At 34.8% G+C, this 24,722-nt stretch overlaps 1 protein-coding gene across 1 annotated transcript; it reads right to left on the reverse strand.

Annotated features, from left to right (window-relative positions):
* Window positions 1-11,170: 11,170 nt before the first annotated feature.
* Window positions 11,171-13,009, reverse strand: LOC102520324 (glutamate dehydrogenase 1, mitochondrial-like). The gene is given in 3 exon segments (XM_014565368.2): window positions 11,171-12,487; window positions 12,489-12,750; window positions 12,753-13,009. Coding segments are annotated over 3 exon segments (1,227 nt in total). The 5' UTR covers window positions 12,940-13,009; the 3' UTR covers window positions 11,171-11,709.
* Window positions 13,010-24,722: the final 11,713 nt, after the last annotated feature.

A 24,722-nucleotide genomic window follows, 5' to 3' on the forward strand; every position in this document is an offset into this window, starting at 1 on the left:
ACCTTCAAGTTATTTGAAATACAAGATGTCTGCTTTTGTGACAGTCAGAAAATACACCTGGAATACAATGTAAGTCACTGTTAACTTATTCATATAGTCTGTTCAGCTGATCTGCATATTTAAACATGTCGAGAATGGTAGTCAAACTGTGATCTTCTTGTCTGGTGTTTATATCAGTCTACAGAGGGTTCCCAAATTTGAAAGGTCTTTTAATGAAATGGAATAGATGTGAGAATATTATTGATGATTTTTCATAAAATAGAGTTGACCTTAATCTACTAATAAAGAATGTTAAACAGTTTGTGTTAAATGTTCATGTTTACTTGTATTGACCAAAGTTTTGCAGCTGAGCTCTACTCCATGCTCAGGACTAAAATGCTGTTAAATTGTTTTATTAGTGCTATGCATATACTCTGTGATGGGAAACTTTTTTGATGTCCTAACAGAAATATATTTTGATCTATTTTCCTATGGTGTTGTTCCTATTATCACCTTTTAATTTCACTTTTATTTAGTAGGAGTGTTTCTTTCCCTTTTTATCTAATTTTTATATGCTGCTAAATATATTTTAAGTATACTGTATTTGCAAACCTTGGTAGCCATGATGAGAACTTTATCATCTGTAGTAGGAAAAGCTATTTAAATAGGTAGATTGTAAAGAGAGAATATCATGTTATAACTATGCATTTTTAAATTCTGTAGATTGAATTTTGGAAAAGAATGTATAATTTAACTGCCTGCTCAGAATTAATTTGTAAATTCTGCTAGTTTAATTTTTATGTGGATTGTATGACACTTCAAAATATTGTCTTGTGATTTTTTTTCCCTGAAAATACCTGGATGTAGTTAGTGAAGCGGCAAGAGCGGCAGCACGGGCACCAGAGGCGGGGAAGGGAGGAGAAGGAGGAGAAGGACCCTGAGCGGCAGCAGTGAGAAGAAGGGAGGCGGCGGCGGCCAAGCGGGATGAGGAGAAGACCGGGAGGCAGTCACGCTCCACCGGGCTGAGCCAGACACGTCTTCTTACACACTTTTGCCACTGCCTGGGCTTGAGAGTGAGCGTGGTGTCAGTGGAGAGAGATGACCTGGGAGTGTATTATTTCAGAATCTTTTGTTAGTTGTGTGTATCCAGAGTGGAGATACAAAATTCATAATTTAGTACAGATTGTGGATGAAAATATTTGAAAAAAAACCTGAGCTAAAGGGTCACACTCAGAGAATGTCATCAATATATCACTGTCTACCTGAGGTGGGGTTCCACGGGAGAGTCCACTGTGGTCAGCTCTGGGTGCAGGGGTATTTTAGCATCTTGTCTATGTCCCAGATAATGGAAAGTAGAACACTGATGATATCCAGTAGGGAGATAGTAAAGTACCAGAACCTTCAAATAGAGAACTGAGGTTTCATATTGCCTTTGAACCCTAATAAACTGATCCAAATACAGTGTTTTTTCTCAAGTTTTGGCTACATATTCAGAGAGATATGAGCCGTATACTTTATGATTATCTAAAAATAAGGCAGGATTTCATAGGATTTGCAACTGGGTTAAGACAAATCTTTTAGGGATTTTTAAAATGGTGTCTAGCTTACTTATGCATTCATGAAAAAATGATAAGCAAATGTATACAGACTTTTACATTATATTTTTTCTAGAACATGTACTTGGAATAATAAGCAATTATATTCTTTTCTCAATACCATGTACTATTTATAGGTAGAGCTCTGAGAATTTATAAAATCCCAACAGATAATCGTTTTGTATGACATTTGGAGTTGTAGCATGTGGATGATTTCATAGAAGAAAAAAACCTTCCAGAAACCTTTCCTGAAATTGTGTGAGTGATGGAATAGAGAAAATAAGCATAAGTATAGGGAAAAAAGTTAAAATATAGCTCTTAAAATATATTTAGGAAAAATGAAGTTTAATCATATAAAAGCTTCTGGAAGTGTGTGTGTGTAATATATAATGGTGTTAAGGAAGCACATATGTGAGTGGTAGGATTACATGTACTTTTATAAAATGTGGTTTAGTAGTGGTTAAGAGCATAGATTCTAAAATAAGACTGATCTGGGTCCAAGTGTTGTCCTCTGGAAACCTGGTTAACTTTTGTGACTCTGAGCTAAGTTATACAACTCCTGGAGGTACTGTTTTCACTGTATTTAATATGAGTGGCTCTTGATAGAATAGTGTGATATGACAGTCATGATATAAGTCATGATGTACCTAACACATAAGAATGTTATGACGATTATATAAGAAATGAGTATAAAGTACCAGGCTTGATGCTCAGTAATTACTCATAAATGATTGTATTATTTATTTTTGCCTATTTTTCTTGCAGATCTTATAAAAAATCTCAAACATTATTTTTGTAACAAGAATAAAAACAAAATAGACCTATAAAAATATTGGGCATGGAAGAGTTTACTTTTATAATATATACTGTAGGGTAGGGAGACATTTCTATTAGGAACAGTAAAAATTTTCCCATTTTTCCTACACTGATTTTTCCATTATTTCATCAGAAAATGCAAGTGAGAGTAAGGTTGATTGGGCCTATAAGCACTATCTGTATGAAGTTTATGTTGAAGGTAAAAAGCAGTACATTGCTTATTTGTAATCATATAGTATGGAGTAGATCTATGTAAATTAAAGATTAAATTGTGAAATATTTATTCCAGTCATATCTTCTCTGTTATACTGAGATCATAATTAATTATAGCCATAATTATTGCATCACATTTGAAAAACTTAATTCCAGCCATAACTAACCCTTTGTATTTGAAAAGAAATGACATTTTAGAAGATGGTGAATTAAGGAGAGCTATATATTCTTTGATGCCCCTCCCACTGAGAAGTGAAGGTTTCTTCCCTACCTTGAAACTGGGCTAAATTTTGTGGCTTGCTTGACCAAGAGAATGTAGGAGAAATAAATTTCTGGGACTTCCAAGGCTATGGCATAAAGGGCCCTGCAGTTTCTGCCCAAGCCTGTTAGAATACTCACTTTGGGGAAATTGGCTGCTGCGTAAGAAATCTGACTACCTTGGCACCACTGTACCTTGATGAAACCCGTGGTAACCATATGGAAAGGCTGTTTGTAGAAAGAAGGGAAGATGTCTAGGTAGCCCAGCTATGTCAGCCATCCTTAGGTGTCAGACATAGCAAATAAGCCACCTTAATAGACATATTAGCTCCAGGAGATATGACATGGAGAGGAATTGAATAATCTACAGACAGAACGAAATCTAGGTGTATAGCTCCAGTAGAAGAATTCCAGCTATCTCCAGCCAGTCAAGCCATCCAAGGTGAGGCCCTATACATCTTAAGGAAATGCACCCCCCATTGTATTCTGCCCAATTACTGACCCACGAATGATGATTACAATGAAAGGTATTGGTTTATGCCTGTAAGTTTTAGGGAGGTTTGATATGCAGAAATAGATAACCAGAATAGAGCCCCTATTTATAAATCAGAGGCACTTCAGGTAGATTTACTACTAATCTATGTAACTGTCATTTTTTTCCCATTAATCACACACTCCTAAACCAATCATTTACTAAAACTGAGCTGAGTGTATAGTCACAAGAACTTGCTACATGAATGATCACAACATAAGAAGCAAACTAATGAAAAGATCCAACATATTTTTTTCCAAATTGTCAATCCTTGCCATGTATTCTTACCCAGAGCAAACTCTTGAGATATCCTTCCATCTGGAGGCAGTTTTGCATCAAAACCCCAAGCTGGGAACATTCTATCACTGTCATAATCTTGAATGATTTCTCCCACTGCTGTCAGTGTCATACCATAAGCACTCAGTTGATAAGGATTCATGTAGTGGAGGGAAGTGGACTGGGCAGGTTGCCTGATGACAGAAAAAAATATTTCAAATATAAGTGATCAGGCTAAACACATATTTTTTGGACATTTTCTTGATATCTATTTCAGATTGAAATACTAAAAATTATGTTTTCTGCCTACATTCATAGTATGTTGAATAGTATCTTTTGGATAGAGATTGACATAGTGATATTTTACATTAGACCAGACATGTAGAAATTTTCTCAAATATATGCTAAGCATATGCAGATTTTTTTTCAAGAATAATTTCTCATTGTCAATGCCATAGGCTATTCTTGAGTTTCAGTCTCAGAAGATGGATAAGAGTACTTTTGTTAATCTTATTTTATTGTAACCTTTACTTTTTAAAAGTTGGGTGATTTTAGCTTTAATCTTTATGCCTATAGTCAGGGGCCCCAACTGATTTAATGGGCTTCAATAATTCTGAAGCCTTCTTAAAGTTGTATCACAAATAGAAATTGATTATTTCATCAATATCCTAATTTAATCACTTTAAAAGAGGAGAGCATAATGATTTTGAAATCCATACTAATTAATTACCAAGATCTGAAAAAAATTATTCAGTTTCTTACTAGACCTTAAGCTAGAAGCCCACCTCTAAGTCTTGCCATTTCCAGGACAACAAATATAAAAGCCTGTAATAAATCCTACCACAGTGTTTACTGGGAAGATAAAATAAGATTATCTATGAGGAAATTATTAAAAATTATAAAGCACCATAGAAATATAAGGTTTAACTACTACTGCTATGATTGCCTAGGTCATCCGCAAGGTTCTGAATTTTCAGTATGCTGTGTTGTGGGATATTGCATTTGAATAAAGATAAATTTAAGAGATGAAGTAATACACATGCTAGCACTTAAACACACTGAGATTCACTTGCCCTAATTACCAGCACAAAGGCAGCCTGAAATTGCACTTAGTTTCTTACATGAAAATGGAAATTAAATGGGACTTGTAACAGCTGATAAAACCTCAGTTCTACATTAAAATATTGCCTGAAGAAGGAAAGCCTCAAGGTATAGTTCTTTTTTGATAGGGAAAATAATAATAATAAGGCCTTGAGATCCAAAGAGAAACCAAATGAAGGAAAGATCTCCCTTTGGTTTATAATGCATACAATTGTACCCAGAACAATTTTGGTTTAAAAATAACTCATTGTGTAAATGCAGTTATATTTCCAAATGGTTACCAGCATTCACAGGCTGTTTCCACATGACAAAATTGCTAAAATGACTGTCTCCTGACCAAGATGGGTCTTAATGTTCCCCTTCAGCTGGACTAGTCTTTAGAAAGTTTTCTCCTGACTATAGGCCCCTGACCTCTTATTTCTTAGAGCATATACTTCAGAAAACTTGGAATCACACATTCTTTCTCTGCTCCTCTGAGATGCAAATCTTCTATAATCCTGGAATGTCTTTCTTAGGGCCCTGGGAGCTACCCCTTTGAAATATAATCATCAAGAAAGATAGCAAGTAGTCTCTGTGGGAGAGTAGGAGTCTAACTACAACAACTGGGAATTAGTAAACACAGTGAGCACACAGGGCAGCTCCCCTGCCAGCATCCCTCAGTACTTTCCCAATAGTTCACCACAGCACTTAAAAACCCTCTCATCTTTTGTTTTGGAAGAGCTGAATTCAGTTTCCCTCTTCTATTGCAATAGTGTCAATCTCTATTGCAAAAGTCCTGAGTAAAATCTTCCTTAGCTGTTAAACTTATCTGGTGCAATTTTCCTTTGACACTCTTTCTAAGGTAGGGATATTGCTTCTTGGTCAAAAGCCCATTGGAGACAGAGCTAAACAATTCCACTACTTGGCTAAATGGTTATTTGACCTAACTCTCAAATATAAGAATTGTTACCCAATGGTGGCAATATGCAACTAATCCTATTTCTCTAAGAAAACCACAATTTACAAAGTTAAAATATAAATTCCACTAATACCACAGTGTATGTAAACACCTTAGCCTATCAAGTATAGCAGAGCTCAATACTACCTGTTCAAAGATGTTCTCTTTCCAGCATCTTCATCCAGCCCAAACCCTTCACTATTCCATTAGTAATATCTTCCTTTCCACCCCTACCTCTCAGTTTGCCATTCTATCCTGAAATTCACTTTATCCTCCTCCAGCTTGGCCCTCACATGCATTAGACAATCTTCCTTATATATTCCAGCTCTTGTTAATTGTCTTTCCTCTCCTACTTTTATGTTCTTGTGTTCTGTGCCACAAAATTTGGCAGTCCTTTGAATCTGGGACATGTTTGTACCACATCTGTATCAGGAGCAATGCATATGAAAAGTGAACTTGTAGTAGGTTGATAATATTGGGTTGTCAGCTAATAACAATAATAATTATGAAAGCATGAACTTACTTCATATCTAACTTAATCTCTTTTTAATAAACCTGTGACATGGGTACTTTTATCACACCCATTTTTTTCAGATTAAATAACTTTCAGATTAAATAACTTGCCCAAATCACACAGTAATAATAGGTCAAACTAGAATATGAATCTTGGCAGATTTCATAGGACTTACTCTTAGCTATAACTCTTTTCTTAAGGATTTTGTAATATTTTAAATCTTGAATACTATCAAACATATCTGATTTTGTTTTAGAGGTACACTATGCCTTAATAAAAAAATCACACTTGAATAGGCTCATTTTTTAAAGTTTTATTGATGTATAATTCATATAATTTACAATTAATCTATTTAAAATATATAGTTCAATGATTTTAAGTATATTTACAGATATGTACAATGATCAATACAGTCAATTTTAGAAGATTTTTATCATCTCAAAAAGTGTATCTATTTACTATCATTCCCTATCACTCCATCCAGCCCAGTATTAAACAATGACTAATCTACTTTTTGTCTCTATTAATTTGCCTATTTTGGACATTTCCTGTACATTAGAATCACATAATATGTGATGTACTGTGACTGTCTTTCACTTAGCACAGTGCTCTCAAGATTCATCTGTGTTGTAACATGTCAAACTTCATATTTCATTCCTGTTTATTGCTGTATAGTATTCCTTTGTATGAATATATCACATTTTTAAATACATTTAATAATTGAAGGACATTTGGAGTGTTTCCAAATTTTGGCAATTATGCTGCTATAAACATTCATGTACAAATTTTTGTGTGGACATATGTTTTTATCTCTTTTGCATATGTATCTAGTGGAATTGTTGGGTCGTATGGTAACTCTATGTTTAACAACTTTAAGAACTGCCAAAGAGTTTTCCAAAGTGGCTGCATCATTTTACATTCTCAGCAGCAGTATATGAAGGTTCCAATTTCTCCATAAGCTTGCCAACACTTGTGACCTCACTTTTGGATTATAGTCATCCTAGTAGGTGTGGAATAGTATATTATTATGGTTTTGATTTGTGTTTCCTGATATATAAGTATGCAAAGTACCTTTTCCTGTGCTTATTGGTCATTTGTATATCTTCTTTGAATAAATAGAATATCATTTTAATTGGGTTATTTGTCTTTTTTGAGTTATAATATTTCTTTATACATTCTAGATACAAGTCTCCTATAAAATAATTGGTTTGCTAATATTTTATCCCATTCTGGGGTTTGTCTTTTCATTTTATTAATTGTGTTCTGTGGAGCATAAAAAGTTTGAATTTTGATGGAGTTCAATTTACTTATTATTTGCTTTTGTTGCTTGTATGTTTGGTGTCATATCTAAGAATAAACTGTCAAATCCATGGTTATGAAGGTATAGCCCTATGTTTTCTTCTAATATTTCTATAATTTTAAACCTTACAGTTAGATTTTTTATGTATTTTATATTAATTTTGTATATGATGTTAGCTAAGGATCTAACCTCATTTTTTTTGCATGTGGCTATCCAGTTGTCCCAGTTCCATTTTTGAATAGACTCTCCTCCAACTGAATTGTCTTGGCGTTCTTCTCAAAATCAGTTAAACTTAGATGCATGGGTTTATTTCTGTAATCTCATTTCCATTTCATTGATCTATCTCTCTATCTTTATGCCAGCCCCACACTGTCTTGAATACTAGTAGTAAGTTCAGAGAATGAGGAGTACGAATCTTCCTACTTTGTTCTTTTTTTCAAATCTGCTTTGGTTCTTTTGTGTCCTTTTAAATTCCAGACACATTTTTGGGTCAGTTATTCATTTCTTCAAAAAAAGCCTTTCAGATTTTGATAGAGATTAAAGTGAATATGTCAATCTCTTTGGAAAATATTGCCATCTTAACAATGTTGAATTTTCTCAACATGTTTTCCACTTATTTAAATTTTTAATTTCTTTCAAAATTTTTTTCAGAATATAATTTTAGGGTATATGTTTTTCACTCACTTTGTTAAGTTTATTCCTAAGTACTATATTCCTTTTGATAATATTGTATGGAATTGTTTTCCTAATTTCACTTTCAGATTGTTCATTGGAAGTATATAGAAAAAGAATTAGTTTTTATATTTTAATCTTCTATCTCTCAATCTTGCTGAACTCATTTATTAGTTCTAATTGGTTTTTAGTGGATTCCTTTGGATCTTCTATACATAAGACTATGTCATCTGTAAATAAAAATAACTTACCTCTTCCTTTCCAATCTGAATGTCTTTTATTTATTTTTTCTTGCCTGATTGCCCTAGCCTCCAGTACAATGTAAAATAGGAGTGGCTAGAGCAGTCATCCTTGTTCTAGTCCTCACCTTAAAGGGAAAGCATCCAGCTTTTCATCTTTAAGTATGATGTTGGCTATAGGTTTTCCATATTTTCTCTTCATAAGGTTAGTAAGTCAATTTCTATTCCTAGTTTAAGTGTTTTTATTATAAAAGTATGTTAGACTTTGTCAAATTATTTTTCTATATCAGTTGAGATGGCCATGCGATTTTTACATTTTATTCTATTGATATTGGTGTATTACATTATTTGATTTTTGAATATTAAGCCAAATTTGCATTCCTGTGATAAATTTTAATTGGCCAGAGTGTATTTCTCTTTATATGTTGCTGAATTCAGTTTGCTAGTATTTTGCTGAGGATTCTTATATAAAGAAAACATATTGATTTTCAGTTTTTCTTATGATGTCTTTGTCTGGTTTTGGATCAAGGTAATACCTCTCAGAATGAGTTGGGAAGTATTCCTTCCACTTATATTTTTTTGGAAGATTCTGTGAAGAATTGGTATTAATTCCTCTTTAACTAGAATTCACCAGTTAAGCTATCTGGGTCTGAGTCCACATACAGTTTGTGGATAGTTTTTTAATTACTAATTCAGTCTCTTATTATAGGTCTACTCAGATTGTCTATTTTCTTAAGTCACTTTTGTTCAGTAGTCTGTGTCTTTCCATCAAATAGATTCTTGCTCTTCTAGTTGTTGTGTTAATGCTCATCAGTAAATACAAGCTAGTATTTTAATGCAGTTGGACGTTAGGTGTTTATGTTTCATATTTTAATGAATAAAATACATCTGTAAAATTCATCAACATGAAGCCACAATGTTAGAGAATAAATTTATTGTGTAGTCAAAGGTAAGCTGAATTAAAGTTTGGTCTCCTCATCTCTATTTCTAACTGTAGTACTAAGAAGTCAAAATGTATCTTAGTAACATGATTTTCTGGATCTGAGTTTTCTTATTTGTATAAGAGGATGATAGTTGGGGTAAGTGATCTCTAAGGTGCCTTCTTACCTAAAAATTCTATTATTTTGTGAAATGTGAGTGAATGAGAAAGAAATGTGAAGTGAAAGGAATATAATTTGAGAGTCATAGTACAATAAATAATTTGAAAAAAAACCTGGATACAAATATAAACTTATGATAAAATTTGAATAATAAGATTCATGCTCATAATATATAATAAATAATTGATTTCAAATAATTTTTCTGCTTGAAACCAAATCACTTCAAAATAAAATTAAAAGTCTACTGTCTTTCTTTTCTTAAAATATTTAATATACAAATTATGAATATTCATTTATGGGTTATTATAAGATAATCCCTCTGAATTAGTTAAATAGAAATTTGTTAACATGAGTCATTCTTAAAAATAAAAAATCAAGTAAAAGAAAAGCAAGTTGCAAAAGGTACATGTACTTGAAATACATTTATATAAATTAATACACAGAGAAGTACTATAAAATGAGGATTATAATTAGACACACTTCAGAATTATAGTTATACATGGAGAAGAAGAGAAGGTAGAAGAAATAGGGCAGGTAGGCAATAAGCTTAATATATCTTAAATTTTTTTTAAATATGTAAAACAAAAATGTCAATATTTCAGTATCAGTAAATTTGAATGGAACTATTTATGCACTTTTGTTGTATTTCTTATAGTCTCGTATATCTGAACTACTTCATAATATTAAAAAAAGAACAATTATGTGAATTTTATATCTAAAACTTCTAAAGTATGTATATTTAGAAACATATCTAAACTCATGAAAATAAATATTTACTTTCTCATGCAACTGCTGATAATTTTTATTATGGGATAGTCATACTACTCACCATTTGATGTTATAAAATCAATAGCCACTGTGAAATTGATTTGCATTCTAAAATATAAGTAAATAAGAATCATTAATAATTGAATAACCTCAAAAAAAGGAGTTTGATTTCCATTTGTGTTCTATTTTTAACATCACTAATTTTTTTTTTTTTGAAAAGGTAAACTTTAAATAACTGCTTTTATAACCAGGTTAAGTCATACAGTTACAAAGTAGTTAGAAATTTTTGAAAGGCTATTGTTAAAAAAAAAAAAAAAAAAAAGCTCATTCTTACATGAATAAAATCTGTTACTTCACTGGGACACTACTGTTCAAAAGGCCCTGGCCAAACAACTCCCAAACAAAACACAACCCCAGATGTGAATGAAGCCATGTGCAGAATATGAGACCTCTAAGAGGACACAAAGTCATGGGCCATTGGCAATGTTCAGAGCAGCCAGCCAGACTCCAAAGAGGGAGCCCAAGTGATTTTTTTCTGGGACACTACTTGAATTATTGTTCAATTAGTCAACAAAATAGATCTTCAAGAGAGAAGAACAATTAATTAACATGAGAAGGAGGTTACTGCATTCTTTGAACTATATGTCATAATTGTTTAGTAAATTCCAACAGTCTTAACAAAAAATAGCCTCCATCATTTGCATGTATCAAGATAACAATCCTCCACCAGGCATTTTATTTTTGCTGGATGACAATATGCTATTGGTAAGCTACAAATGATACTGTTTTATGTTATAATTTTTTTTTCATTCATTATGTTTACAGGCATTCACTGCTCAAGTCAAGGTTAGACTTGTTAAGTGATTAAAGGCAATTTTATTATAGCAGTATGTACTTATTTTATTCTAAAAGAATAAAATCCATAAAGAGAAACAGCTTTTATTTCTGTTTGCAACCTGTAAAATTGAGTTATTTTGCTGATGTAAAATATCAATAACTCACTTTAGGGCCATGCCACTTTCTGAAAATGCCATATAAATGTGTCAAAGCCCTTTATAGATGTCCAGAGCTGAAGCGGCAAGCAACTGACTGCTCATGGACAACAGGTGCTTTCTCCGGGCCAGAGCTGACTGTTGGGGAGTGGTCCTGGAGCAAGACAGCACAGCCAGATGAAAGAGACTTGTTATTTAAAGGCAGAATGCCCAAATGACTCTCAGGCATTGCTGATTTTTACTGTCACATTTATCAGGCTTGCACATGACCCCCTAACCTTAGTTTTCTTCTTCTAAAGGATTGACTTGTTGAGTATAGGGTCCATTATCTACTAAGTCTTAAGAGAGAGAGATTCCTGTGGCAGGTCTGCAGATGAAGAGGTGAAGAGAGCAGTGAAGAAGTCAGCCACCGTCCATCTATGTGATGGTCACACCAGTATCATTGTACACCCTGCAGGCTTTCTCAACAGTGTTGATGTAGGCATCCATCATCAGGTCCAATCTCAGGTTATGCTTCATGGCCGTGCACATGATTTGCCTGGCAGGTGGCTCCATAGTGTAAGCTAAGCCAGAGTACACAATGTCTTCCTCAGAGGCACCTGATATCCTGTCTTGGAACTCCACTGTGGGTACAATGGGAATGGTTCCACCATGCTTTCTGAATTTTCTTTCCAAACTCTCTTGAACAGACATGAGCAAGTTGTAGTTAGAATCCCTTTCATATCTGAAAGTCAAACGGCCATAGCTGACATGATTCAGATTCTTCAGCCACTCAAAGTATAACACTGTCACTCCTCCAGCATTCAAGTAGAGATCTGGAATAAACATAATGTTCCTTTCCAGGAAAATTTTATCAGTTTCTGGAGTTGTTGGTCCATTGGCACCTTCAGCAATGACCTTGGCTTTGACTCTGGGTGCATTGGACTTGGTCAGCTCCTTCTCACCGGCAGCGAGGATCAAGATGTCACAGTCAGCCTCCAAGATACCCCCTTCATAGATCCTTGCCTTGAGGAAGCCCAGGATTGTTCCATGTTGCAATTTGAAGTTTTCTAGTTCTTTTGGGTCAATACCACGTGGATTATATATGCTCCCATCAGATTCACCAACACCAACACATTTTCCACTGAAACGATGTAAATATCTCATAGTGTGCAGGCCCTCGTCACCAAATTCCTGAACAACAAATGTCTTATTTCAACCCTGGGGTCATTCCTAAAATACTCATGTAAGAAGCTTCATTGATGAAGTTTTCTATCCCATAGAAAACTCCCTGACCAGTGGCAGAGATCCGTCCGTGGATTCCACCCTGACAGATGGGCTTACCAGTAACACAGGCGTGGGCATTAATGTCATAGTGCCCTATGGTGCTGGCACAGGTGTCAGCAATCCAGGACATCTCCCATTCGCCTGTGCTCATGTCTGGGGCAGGCACATCAATGCCAGGACCAATCAAGCCATGGTGAACCTCCTAGCAATTTTTTCCAATTCATTATTGGTATAGTTCTTGGGGTTGACCTTAACACCAGCTTTGGCACCCCCAAATGGCACATCAACCATTACATACTTATATGTCATCAGAGAAGCCAAAGCTTTTACTTCATCTACACTCACATCAGCGCTGTAACGGATACCTCCGTTGCAGGGCATGCAGTGCTGGCTGTGCTAAGCCGCGTAGCCCTCTATGACCTCCCAGGAGCCGTCGTCGCGCTGGACGGGGAAGGACAGGCTCAGCACTTGGTTGCAGGGCTTGATGATCCGCAGGATGCCACGCACCCGGTCACGCTTCTCCTCCTCGCTCTCCTGGGTCTTGAGATCCTCCACGATGCTGGCGCCACGACTGAAGAAGCCCTCCACATTCTGAAGAAGTTGGGGTCGTCCTCGCGGTCTGCCGCCGCGTCGCTGCAGTGTCACCGGGTGGGCGGCGCGAACTCGGGCTGCAGAGAGGCGGCGGCGGCGGCGGCGGGCTGCCCGCGGCCCGGCCCAACAGCGCGGCTGAGCCCAGGGCGGCGGCCGGCGCGGGACAGCAGCAGTGCGCCACCAGGCAGCGGCACACGGCGGCGGGGCGGAGGCCACGGAGGAGGGGCGCCCTCGCAGACTCGGGGACAGACCGAGGGAGGAACGGCCCGGCGCGGGCTGCCCATTTAAGCAGCGGCGTCCTGCCTTCCTGGCTGTCCCCTCCCCTCGGCGCTCGCTGCCTAACCGGGAGGGCGGACTTTGGGGGCCGCGGGCCAGCGTCGCCTGTGAATGGCAGGGCGGGGGATGCCCGCGGCCCCGGGAGTCGGGCCTCCGCCTCCGGCGAGGCTTCCAATCTTATCACTAGCAGCTATGTTACTGCACACACTGGGTAGTATCAATACGCAGTTTTACAAGCTAAGAACTTGGCAAAATACTTTTACAATCATACAACTGTAAAATACAAAATAAAGCATCAAGTATAAAAACAGCTCCTAGTTGAGAGCACAATAACTAAGACAGGGACTCGTAATGAAGAAGTCAAACTGCAAATAATTATCTGCCAGTGTTCAGTGTGAACATTTATTTTTCATTTGCTTTCAAAACTATTCTGTACTCAATGTGAAAATTGTATGCCCTTAAAATTAAGGCATAGCTAAGATCATGTCTAATAATATCGTTCCTTAAACTAATTATTTCCAACAATCCTGAAAACATGGGATTTTCTTTTGCTTTCTTCAGAACTATTTTAGAAGTATTTTAGATACTGATTTATCTGTCAGTGCTCATAGCATTACTGTGTATATGTGTGTATTTATAGATGAAATTGGTTATATATACATAAAATTTTCAGCACAATGTAGTTACCCCAAATTATTTTACCGGGTTAGCTTTTTTTCCCTTTTCTTTCTGATAGAAACCAAAGAAGTGGCATTCAAATTATAAATTCACTTTTTTGGATACACCTTTGACTCTTTCTGTATGTAAGTCCACTTCTTTCTCACCAAAGGCATAAAAACAAATAAGTGACAAGAATATGATTACTGGGATAACCTGCTATCATGATTAATTTCCAAAATAATTTTAACTGAAAAAGTAGATCTTTTGAAAACATGCGTACTTAGATTATTTTTAATAGCAAATTACTTTTGACCCACTGTATAACTGACTTAACACTTCAAAGTTTGAGCTGTTGTTTAAATGGTGGTGGTGATGGTGGTGATGATGGTTATGATGATGCTAATGGTGATGATGGTGATGATGGTGATGGGTACTATAGTACTGGTTTCCTTGTAGTTCTCTTAGTATAAAGTATAGTAGCATTTCCATCTTTCTCTAAAAATTCAGCCTGAAAAATCCTTAATATTATTCAAGTGTTGAAACACATTCACTTTTTTCCCCAAGGAATAAACAACCTTTTGTGCTTTAAATTAATAAAAAGTAATATAGATTCTCTTTATAGCTATATGGTAAATTTTTTCCTCAGAGCAAAAATTAGTTTTATGGGCTAAGAATATAGGTTAATTTGGAACATAACACATTTAATACATAAAACTTTTAGAAAAAGAAATCAGTGAAACATTTGGGAGAATATTTTGAGATAATAAATCCCTCTGAGGGATTGAAAAGAACAGTCACCATCAGCACAGTGCTTTGTCGTTCTGCTGCTAGAGAGAAAGTGACTGTAATACAGGGTATAATATGGTGCATTAGAAGAGGCTTAGCTTTTGAGTCTGAAAGAATTGGGTTTGAATTTTGAGCAACCCAGTTGCTGACATTAACCAAGTTTCAAAACTCTCAGAGGGCAGGTGCCTGGCACACAACAATAAAACAAGGACTGATAGAAAAACTACATGAAATGTTATATCTATTTCTCTCTATATGTATATAACAACACTATATATATATATTATATATATATTATAATATATATAGCATAGCTTATATCAATTAGCCTCATAATAATTTTTGAAGGAAGATACTAGTATTCTCCTTCTATAGACAAGGATATCTAGGCTCATAAAACTTAACTTTTCACATAAATAATAAATGCCTGAATTGGAATTTGAATTCACATGTAACCTCCAAGATCATATTAGTAAACTCTATGCTACTCTCTTTCTACAATTAATACTTGTGAACTGCCTGGCTATAATAAAAACTCAATGAAGAATAGTTATCATTATGTTACATACCAAAAAAAAAAAAAGGTGCTACACAGATACCCTTAATGATAAAGATACCAGGACATATTCTCGTGCTTGGGCAAATTTGTCCTTCCCTCAAGTATGTTACACACATGAATCACAAAATCATCTGTATAAATGCTTTTTTATGTTATTTTATTCAATGACACTTCCTTAGGAAAGAAAAATAACTCTGAGCTTCAAGAACACGTGATTTAGCACATTCTAAAGGTAAATATAAGAGTTGAGTCTTTGGTTCAACCTTCCTTAGGTTGCAGGGATATACACCTTGTTTTGACTGAACTCTCTCATAACAGTATCTGCTTTCTACATGTGGGAACCTCCCTGTATTTACTGGGTGAATGAATGCACTCATTTTATGATTGTTTCAAAGTATTCTCCACAGTAGCCCAGGACGTGTAGTATAACCACCAACTTCTTAGAAGCTTTAGTTGGAGATTAAAAACAAACAAACAAACAAACTCAATAACCAGAGATACAAAGTTCATTTGAATGCCAAAGTTGTACCTAACAAAGCTACAAAGAAAATATATGGCTACTAACTAAAGAACTATACTGTACATAAGAATAAAAACAGAGGGAAGTATTCACTTACTGAAACTAGCTAAACCAACTAAATTAGAAAACCAAATAGATTAGGTACAACAAAAAAATGTAAAAAAAAAAAAAAGAACATTTAAAAAGAAATGAAAGATATCGAAAGGAAAGAAGGAAAGGAAGAGAAGAAAGAAAAAGAACAAAAAAATAAGGAAAGAATGAAAGGAGGGAAGAAGGGGAAGGGGGAGGGAGGAAGGGAGACAGGAAGAAAGGACGGGGAGAAGGGAGAAGTGAGAGCCAGGCCATACCAAGAGTACCTATGAAGCTTTGAAGCTTAGGATACTCCAAGACAGTAAAAAAGATAGGTGCATTTAGCACTAAGTGAATAACTAAGACCAGTTGGTAATTATGCACAACAGAGAATATCAATCCTGGATGCATATTTGGGAGTTAATTGATTTCAAGATTTGATTACTTCCTTGTCTCATTCTGCATTCAGAAAGACTCTAACTCCTTCACTGTTTTGAATCAGCAGTATTCAAATCAGAGTGGAAACATGATGGCTCATCACATAAATCATTTCATGGTTGTGATGGCCCCTTAACCTATTATCACACTGTTTGGATTTTCCATTAAAAAAACTACAATTCAACAATTATTTACTGAGCATCTTCTGGTTGCCAAGCACTGTGTTAAGTGATAAAGAGAAAATGGGGGCAAACCAAACACTATCTTTAAACTCATAGAGCTTACAATTCCAGTTTTCTACTGTTAAAAACAATGACACAACAGCACAGTTTATCATGGAATTTATAATCAGTAGCCTAACCTGAAACACAACTGTGCATTACTGTGGATAACAACTTGTTCATTCCCACTACTCCTAAAAGTTCCCATTCATGTTATAGTGTATATTTATTATACCAAGTGCCACACTTTACATATTTTGAAAATATTAACTGATCAAAGTTTTAAAGAAAGTTGCTAGCAATACTATACCTTTAGGCTAAGGCAGATTTCCTGAAGACTTTGATAAATGATCTGTCATAAAAGCCAAACAAACAAACCATCAGTAATTATGTTACCTTTTTAGTTTTGTTTTAATTTACTTTACCTTTAATATTGTCTGGAGCCTAATATTACAGAAAAAAATAACAATTTTGTCAAAATAAAAACAAAAACAAAAAACTAAATTCACATGAGATGTCTCTTGCCAGAGTATTTATAAGATTATCACACATATGTCTTTGAAAGATTTTGCTGAGGAAGCATTGTTTTAGCTGTCTTTTTATGTTTTGAAAGCAGACAAGAGCAGGAGGATTTCAAGAAGCCCAGATAGGAATACTACAGAGTATAAAAAGGCATGTCTGCCAAATTTCACACGTTAGTAGTAACATCTCATGACACTTCCCAATGTGTGTGTCCTAGTACTGCTAAAGTATATTCTTGGAAAATGTCTTCATTTCACTCTACCACCTTTCCAAAAGATGACAGATAAAACAGATGTCAAGGTGGAAAATTTAACTAGCACAGCAAAGATTCATAGAAAAGATGTATATATATGCAGGTCAAAGAAAACTACACATAGACAAATGCATGCACACGTATAGAGTAATATCATCTTAGATAACTTTTCTACAGCTGTTATTAATAATTAATAATTAATAATCAAGAACACACAAATGTGATGGGGATGTGCAGAAGGTTGTTTTACTTTCTTCCCAATTTCAAATTCTCTTCAGTTGAATAAACTGAATGTTATCAACATGAAAAATGAAACATCACCCCCTTCTTCAAACTAATCTTGGCAAAGGCAGGTTCAGATCCACCAGCTGTTGGAGTCCAGAACCCATAAAAGAAGCTGAGATGTCCCATCAACCCTAACATTCTTCCCATTGTGGCCACACTCATATCTACTCTAATATCCTCCTCAAGGTACTTAATTTACTGATATGCACTCTAGTTCACACTTGGATTCTGGAAACTGCCCTAAACCCATGTCTCACTTCCTCAGGCACTATCACCCAGCCTAATCCTTCCTGACCCTAGCTCACCATGGGCTAACCTTTGAATTTTTCAGTCTTACCTTTTCCCTCTTCCTTAAAAGCAATTCAACTACCTGAATGGTAACACAAACAGATGCTTGACTCTAAATTGTGCTGCATCTTCTAAATTCCTGCTTCCTGACAGGATTATTTGCCCTTGACAAGTGAGATCTGCTAGAATGAGGGCAGGATTTGAGACAAGCAAGTGCAATTTCAAATATAAATACTTTCACCTGTCTGCGATACAATCTTGGAAAGGCTATTTAACCTCTCTGCACCTCATTTGTAATAAGTGAAGGATTACAAAATCTTCCTTGGATTGTTGCTGTGAGGACAAGGAAAGCACCTGTCCTTTATAGTAGGCACCCCCAGGAACTGCTTGCTATACAGATGGATCTTGCAAGGGCAGCCCACCCACTTGGGTTGCAGTAGCACTGCACCCTGCCACTGAAGCTGTCTGGTATGAGATAGGAGAAGGCCAGTCCAGCCAATGGGCCAAGTTACAGGCAGTATGGATGGTGTTGATGAATGAACCTAGCCCCTTGCAGATTTGCATGCATAGTTGGGCTGTGTATAGAGGCCTCACATTGTGGATACCCCAGTGGGCCCTGCAAGACTAGAAAAAAATTGAGGTTTTTTTCTAGACAAGTTATTTTCTTAGAGACAAGGATCTACATTTTCAAAAAAAGAAAAAAAAAAAACAACTATAAACGTAGCATATTGGAATTAATAAGAAATTAGACATAACAAGGCTTGAGTAGAGTTTTCTGGCAAAACTACATTTTCCAATCTCTCCTTTCTTAATGGCTTTCCTCAAATAAATACCTGAAAATAATCCTTACCCATTCTATATATAAACCAGTGCCTCATCTGTTGACCAAAAAACTTTATTTTTTTGATGTTTAGTCAATGAGAGCAAAGTTAGAGAATGCATTTGACGTTTATTTTAAAGTTCTGTATGCCTTTAGATTTATCAACTAGAAATCTTCAATAGGAATCTTTTTATTTATCTTCATAATTTTTTATATATTTTTATTAAAGTATAGTCAGTTTACAATGCTGTGTCAATTTCTGGTGCACAGCACAATGCTTCAGTCATACATGAACATACATATACTCATTTTCATATTCTTTTTCACCCTAAGTTACTACAAGATATTGAATATAGTTCCCTGTGCTATATAGTATATACTTGTTGTTTATCTATTTTATGGCTATTAGTTAGGGAGTTTAAGATATTTATACATTTTAAATGTCTATCTTTCTTAGAAGATTTCAAAAATTCATTTAGCAGACATTTACTGACTACATATACATGTACTCCTACGCACTTGCAATATGAACATGTATAAGACATTGATATGACCCCAGAAAATAACATGTATATATGTGTGCAGTGTTTAAGACAAAATTGGAACCCATTAATAAGCTTCTGCTTCCATCTGAGAGATCAGGGAAATACAAACTTAGCAAACTTTGAATAGTAAGTAGGAATTTTTTCCTTATAGAGTGTTATATTAAGCCAGGGAAAGCATTAGAAATGAAAGAAAGTTTCTATGTATAACTGGTAAAGATGTACTATAGTTTTGGTAACTTTCCAGTTTTATAATTTGAGTATTAATTATGAGCAAGCTGGCAAACTAAGTTTATTGAACAATTGCTGTATGCTAGTTCGTTCAAGACATTTCCAAATAAATAAATGAACAAATGGCATCCTTTTATTTAATTTATGAGATAAATATTATCAGCTCCAAGTCCAGCTCTCTTTCCATTAAATCAGAGTGATTCACATAGGGCTGAAGAAAGACATATTCAATCAAGAGCAATGAATAAGTCTGTTTTCACGAAGCAGTGTCTAGACTGTTTAGAGGAATAGGGTGGGGATAGAGGCAATATAATCAGGTTTCCTGTAAGTAAATTCTGACTTCTCTTGTGTAATTATTTTTTGATGCTGTGTAACAAGTTACTACACACATAGTGGCTTAAAACAATACACATCAGTTAGGTCAGAATCAGAAGACCTAGCACAACATGACTGGGTTCTCAATTCAGCTTCTTTTCAGCCTGGAATCAAGGTGTTAGCTATACTTAGTTTTTTTTTGCCTGAAGGCTTTTAGGATAAATTCACTTTCAAGTTATCTCAGGTTTTTGGCAAAATCCAGTTCCTTGTGGTTGTAGGGTTGAGGTCCCCATTCATTTGCTGGCTGTCTGCTGTGGGCTACTCCCAGTTCACTGAGGCCACCTGTAGAAACTTGCCATGTGATGCTTATCTTCAAAGACAAAAAAAAAAAAAAAAAAAGAATTTTCTCTCCTGTCAAATTTCCATTACGCTTTCACTCACTCTGATTTTGAATTGTTGGCTTCAGTGAGGCACCAATCCTTTGTCAAGGAACACCTGATTAGGTCAGCCTCACTGAAGATAATCTCCCTTTATTAAAATGAACTGTGCCAAATAACAATCTAATCCCAGTAGTGAAATCCATGACGTTCACAGATCCAGGGATTATACCATGCACATACTCCATGGCAAGGGGATCTTGGAGGTCATATTAAAATTCTGCTGACCACATCCTGTGACTTTTTGCAAATCATTTAAGCACATAAAACTAATTTCCCTGTAAATATAATGGGAACACTTACTTCATGTGATCATTGGGAGGGCTCCCAGTAGTAATATATGAAAGTACTTAGCATGTTATCTGGAAAGCATTCAGTAAATGTTAAAAATTATATTAGTTTGAGTGTTCTTTTAATTAGCAAATTAATAATGGACTGTTTTATTATGTATTGTTATTACATAAAAATGTTATTATATAGCAATGAGAGTTAATCTAAATATGTTCACACACATACTTTGTAACTCAAAGAGAAAAAAAGTTGATGCAACAGGCAGCTTCAATTTAAAAATACTATGCATGATTTAATAGTTCTTGCATTTTTCTAAAAGTGAAGCATTTTGATTGAAATGCAAAATAAATTTTTAAAAAATTTCCACACCTACTTTATCACTCTTTCAATGCTCATGAGATTCCAGTCTAAATCTAATCACATTCATTTTAATTCCTCATTAAACTAAATAGTGCTCTATCTGTGGCATAATTGGACATATTCTTAATGGGAAAGTAGTAATCACTGAACTCCCCATTTATACAAAGAATTGGATATTATTCTTCATTTTGCCTGAAGCTACTACTGTTGGGTAGGCTACTATTGAGAAATTTTGTAGTTGACTTCAAACAAGTGAAAAAATAAAATTAAAATGTTCATATGCTTGTTAGAATAAACTTGGACAGAAAATCTTATGTATAGTCTGAATCTTGATAGTAGTTGAACGTAGCTCACCTTGTAAAGAACATGCTTGACTTCATTGTTCATTTTTTAAATTTTGCTTTCATCATTTGAAATCATGCAGTTTAGTTAGAAGAGTTGGCTGTTCCTTTGAGAAAACTGTTCACCACTTTTAGGGGTTTTCTACTTAGACTTCACTCTTTGGAGCTCTATTAACCTTTAAACATTGGCTACACAGATTTATTTTGTAGTCATGATGGACAATTTCCAAAGCCCTTAATCCCTTACATTTATCTGCATAGCATCTTTCAGTTTCAGCATGCTTTCTAATTCACTGTTTCATGTTGTCCTCACAGTAATCTGTGTTGTAAGCAGAGGATTTACGGTAATCCCCATTCTATCGATGAGGAAACAGAGGTTCCATGAGGTCAATTAGCTGGTTATTGTCAAAGGAGGTTTTGAACCAAAACAGTTTCACTTCTTGTCTATCCCTCATACCCTTTGTCTTCCATGCACTGTTATAGAATAAATTCCTGTTACTTTAAGGTGCAAACATTCCAGTAATTTGATATGCAATCCTTATAAATTAACACAGTGGACAAAAATGTTAGGGACAAGTTCTTCCTTCTGGTTCCTGGCTTTATGTGGGGAACTCAGGTCTAGACCACTATGATACATGGGATTCCCATGCCTTGTCTGGCCATTAAAAGTCCAAACATAGATGTATCTGGTTATGCATTTCCCATGAATGTTTTGATTTCAACTCACTCTCACTAATTTAGGCTTCAGTTCCTCCTTATTTTTGGCATTTCTGCCAGTTTCATTTGTTTGATTTGAGACTAGCAATAATTTTCTCTTTTTCTTGGTCATATTCTATCCATGATTTCTTTATGTTCATATGCTGGGCTGTGAGGTACAGGCAAAACTTCTGTCCACCCTCTGCCTTGAACTTGTCTTCCAATATCAAGTATCCTGGCTAGATAGCTCTAAGGTTAAAGAAAAAAAAAAAAAAAAAAGAAAGAAAAAAGATCCCACCTTGGGCAAGGGGCTAGACAGAATAAAGTTAATATAGGAATGTGACTTAATCTTTCCTTGGATGACAATAAAAAGATACTCTCTTGAAAGTCTCTTGGTGACCTAAAATGGCTTTCTTTTGCAATAAAATTTCTTAATTTTTACAATGTCTTAAAAGAAATCTGAAGCAAAGGTACAGCTCATAGTCTCTTTAAAAAGCCTTTATGTGAGAGCCTTGAAACACTCAAAAGGACTGTAGCATGTGTTTGGGTGGCACCATCCCAGTGATGATGTTAATATTTATGCTATTTGTGTCTTTAGGGTCTATTCTCTATGCTTGTTTGTTTGGTTTTTCTAGAGCACAAATCTTAGTTCTTCTACTTTTGATTTTGTGAATTAAAGGAGGGATTTTTTGGATTTACTATTCCATTCCTTTTTTTTCCCCTAGTCACTTGTCTGTGGGAAGCCAATAAAGAATTATTTGGACTAAATATTATAGAGCAGCTGTGTTAATGAAAGCATTTGTTTTCATTTATTTTATGTGCACATACCTAATAAGTTATGCAACAGCTATACATTTATAAATCCAATGAATGGATATTATAAATAAACACAGGAATAGACCAGTTAGAAACCAGAATTTGCAGTTAAATAAATTATATAAACTACACAAATAGGAAATTCCAGCTCTGTAAAATTTACTGGGGCAACTGTATATGATCACCTACTTTTAGTTTGACATGATTTTCTATTAACATCTTATACCTGAAATTTTCTGCAATTTGGACTAGCACAATATTGAGTTTATTGATGCTGGGGTAGAGTTAAAATTTGCTCCACTGAACTATATTAATTAGAGTAGAAAATGCCAATTTAAAAATGTTATGATATGGTCACATTTATTTAACTTGCACAAAGAAGTTAGTAAAATGCAAACAATCCTTCATAATATTCCTTGGGAATAGTGAAAATACACAGATAGTAGAACCAGTGCTAATAATTTTGAATAGAACATACTCCAAAATTTCATCTCCCAAAATAACTTTTATTTTGATATTTTACAAAATTCAAAATGTTAACCATGAGCTTCCAGTTTTGGCTCTGACATGTAAAGAGCTTTGAAATCATAACTACCATATTTACAATAAGACAAAATTAATTAACTGAAGAACCTCTATAAAATTCACTTTACAAACAGCACAGGATTTTATGCATTGATAGATGCAGATGTAGATATTTAGTTAAGTTGAGACTATTGGTGAAAAACAGTTAACAACCAATGTTTTTTGGTTTTTAATATAACTCACTAACCAATTAGACTCCATAAAGAAAACTCAAGATTCATCTATTTAAACATAGCCTTTTACCTCTCAAAAGCAACAATATTATCATCAAAAAGAAAGTTTATAAATGGAAAAAACAAAGCCATTGAAATTGTTTCAGACGTCAATATTGAGGTTCTATTGTAAACCTATAATCAAAAAAGGCTTTGTGAAATTAAAAGAAGACCATTTAAAGATTTTTCTTAGCAAAAGATTCAGTTTGTTAGCAGTCTGTTATAATTATTGTATGAATGTTCAGAGACAAATTAGCTATAATAAACAGAAACTATATTTCTGTTATTTCCAAAAAAACTATTAGACTCATTCATAACTGAATAAATACTTTTTGCTCAAAATTACTTAGGTAAAAAACCCTATATTAAATAATTAAGGTAGAAACATGAAAGATAAATGGAGATATGATAGATATATACATGCAACCAAAGAAATATAAAGATGCAAGTTCACAAATTACATTAAATTCAACAAAAAAAAAGTCATTTTATTCATTTCTCTAACACTTACCCAGCATTTTTAACAGAAAATAACCTAATCAGTAACAACTAATAAGTGACTTCATGGTTTGGAAGTTAATGTACACAAGTAGTTTTGATGGTGGAGTATGAAACTCTTACTTTAGAAAGTGACAGCTCACCAAGGAGAAAAAAAGAGAAAGAAAAGAGAAAGGGATGACAACAGTAAGAAAATGATTTAGATTGAAGGTCATAGCAGCTGTGCAAATAAAGGGCATGATGCAATCAACAGTTCACATCCTTTTGATGGATCTTTGGAAAAGCTCTACGTAAATAGTTTTGATGTTCAAGCTCATGTAGAAAGTAATAGAGTAAAAAAAAAAAAAAATGCAAGCAGGAAGCTATAAAGCATAAAGGATCTTGCAATCACTTTTCCTCCAGCAGATACAGGTCACTGATCAGCTGATTTATATATTAAAAAATAACTCTCAGGAGTAAAAATGACAAAGAACTGCAACCTTTGGTGGAAAACTTAGCAAAGGTAGTTAAGAGCAATATGCTCCGTTGGCTCATGGGTCCTTGGCAAATGAC

The sequence above is a fragment of the Camelus ferus genome, chromosome 14 (assembly GCF_009834535.1).
Source record: "Camelus ferus isolate YT-003-E chromosome 14, BCGSAC_Cfer_1.0, whole genome shotgun sequence".
NCBI lineage: Eukaryota > Metazoa > Chordata > Mammalia > Artiodactyla > Camelidae > Camelus > Camelus ferus.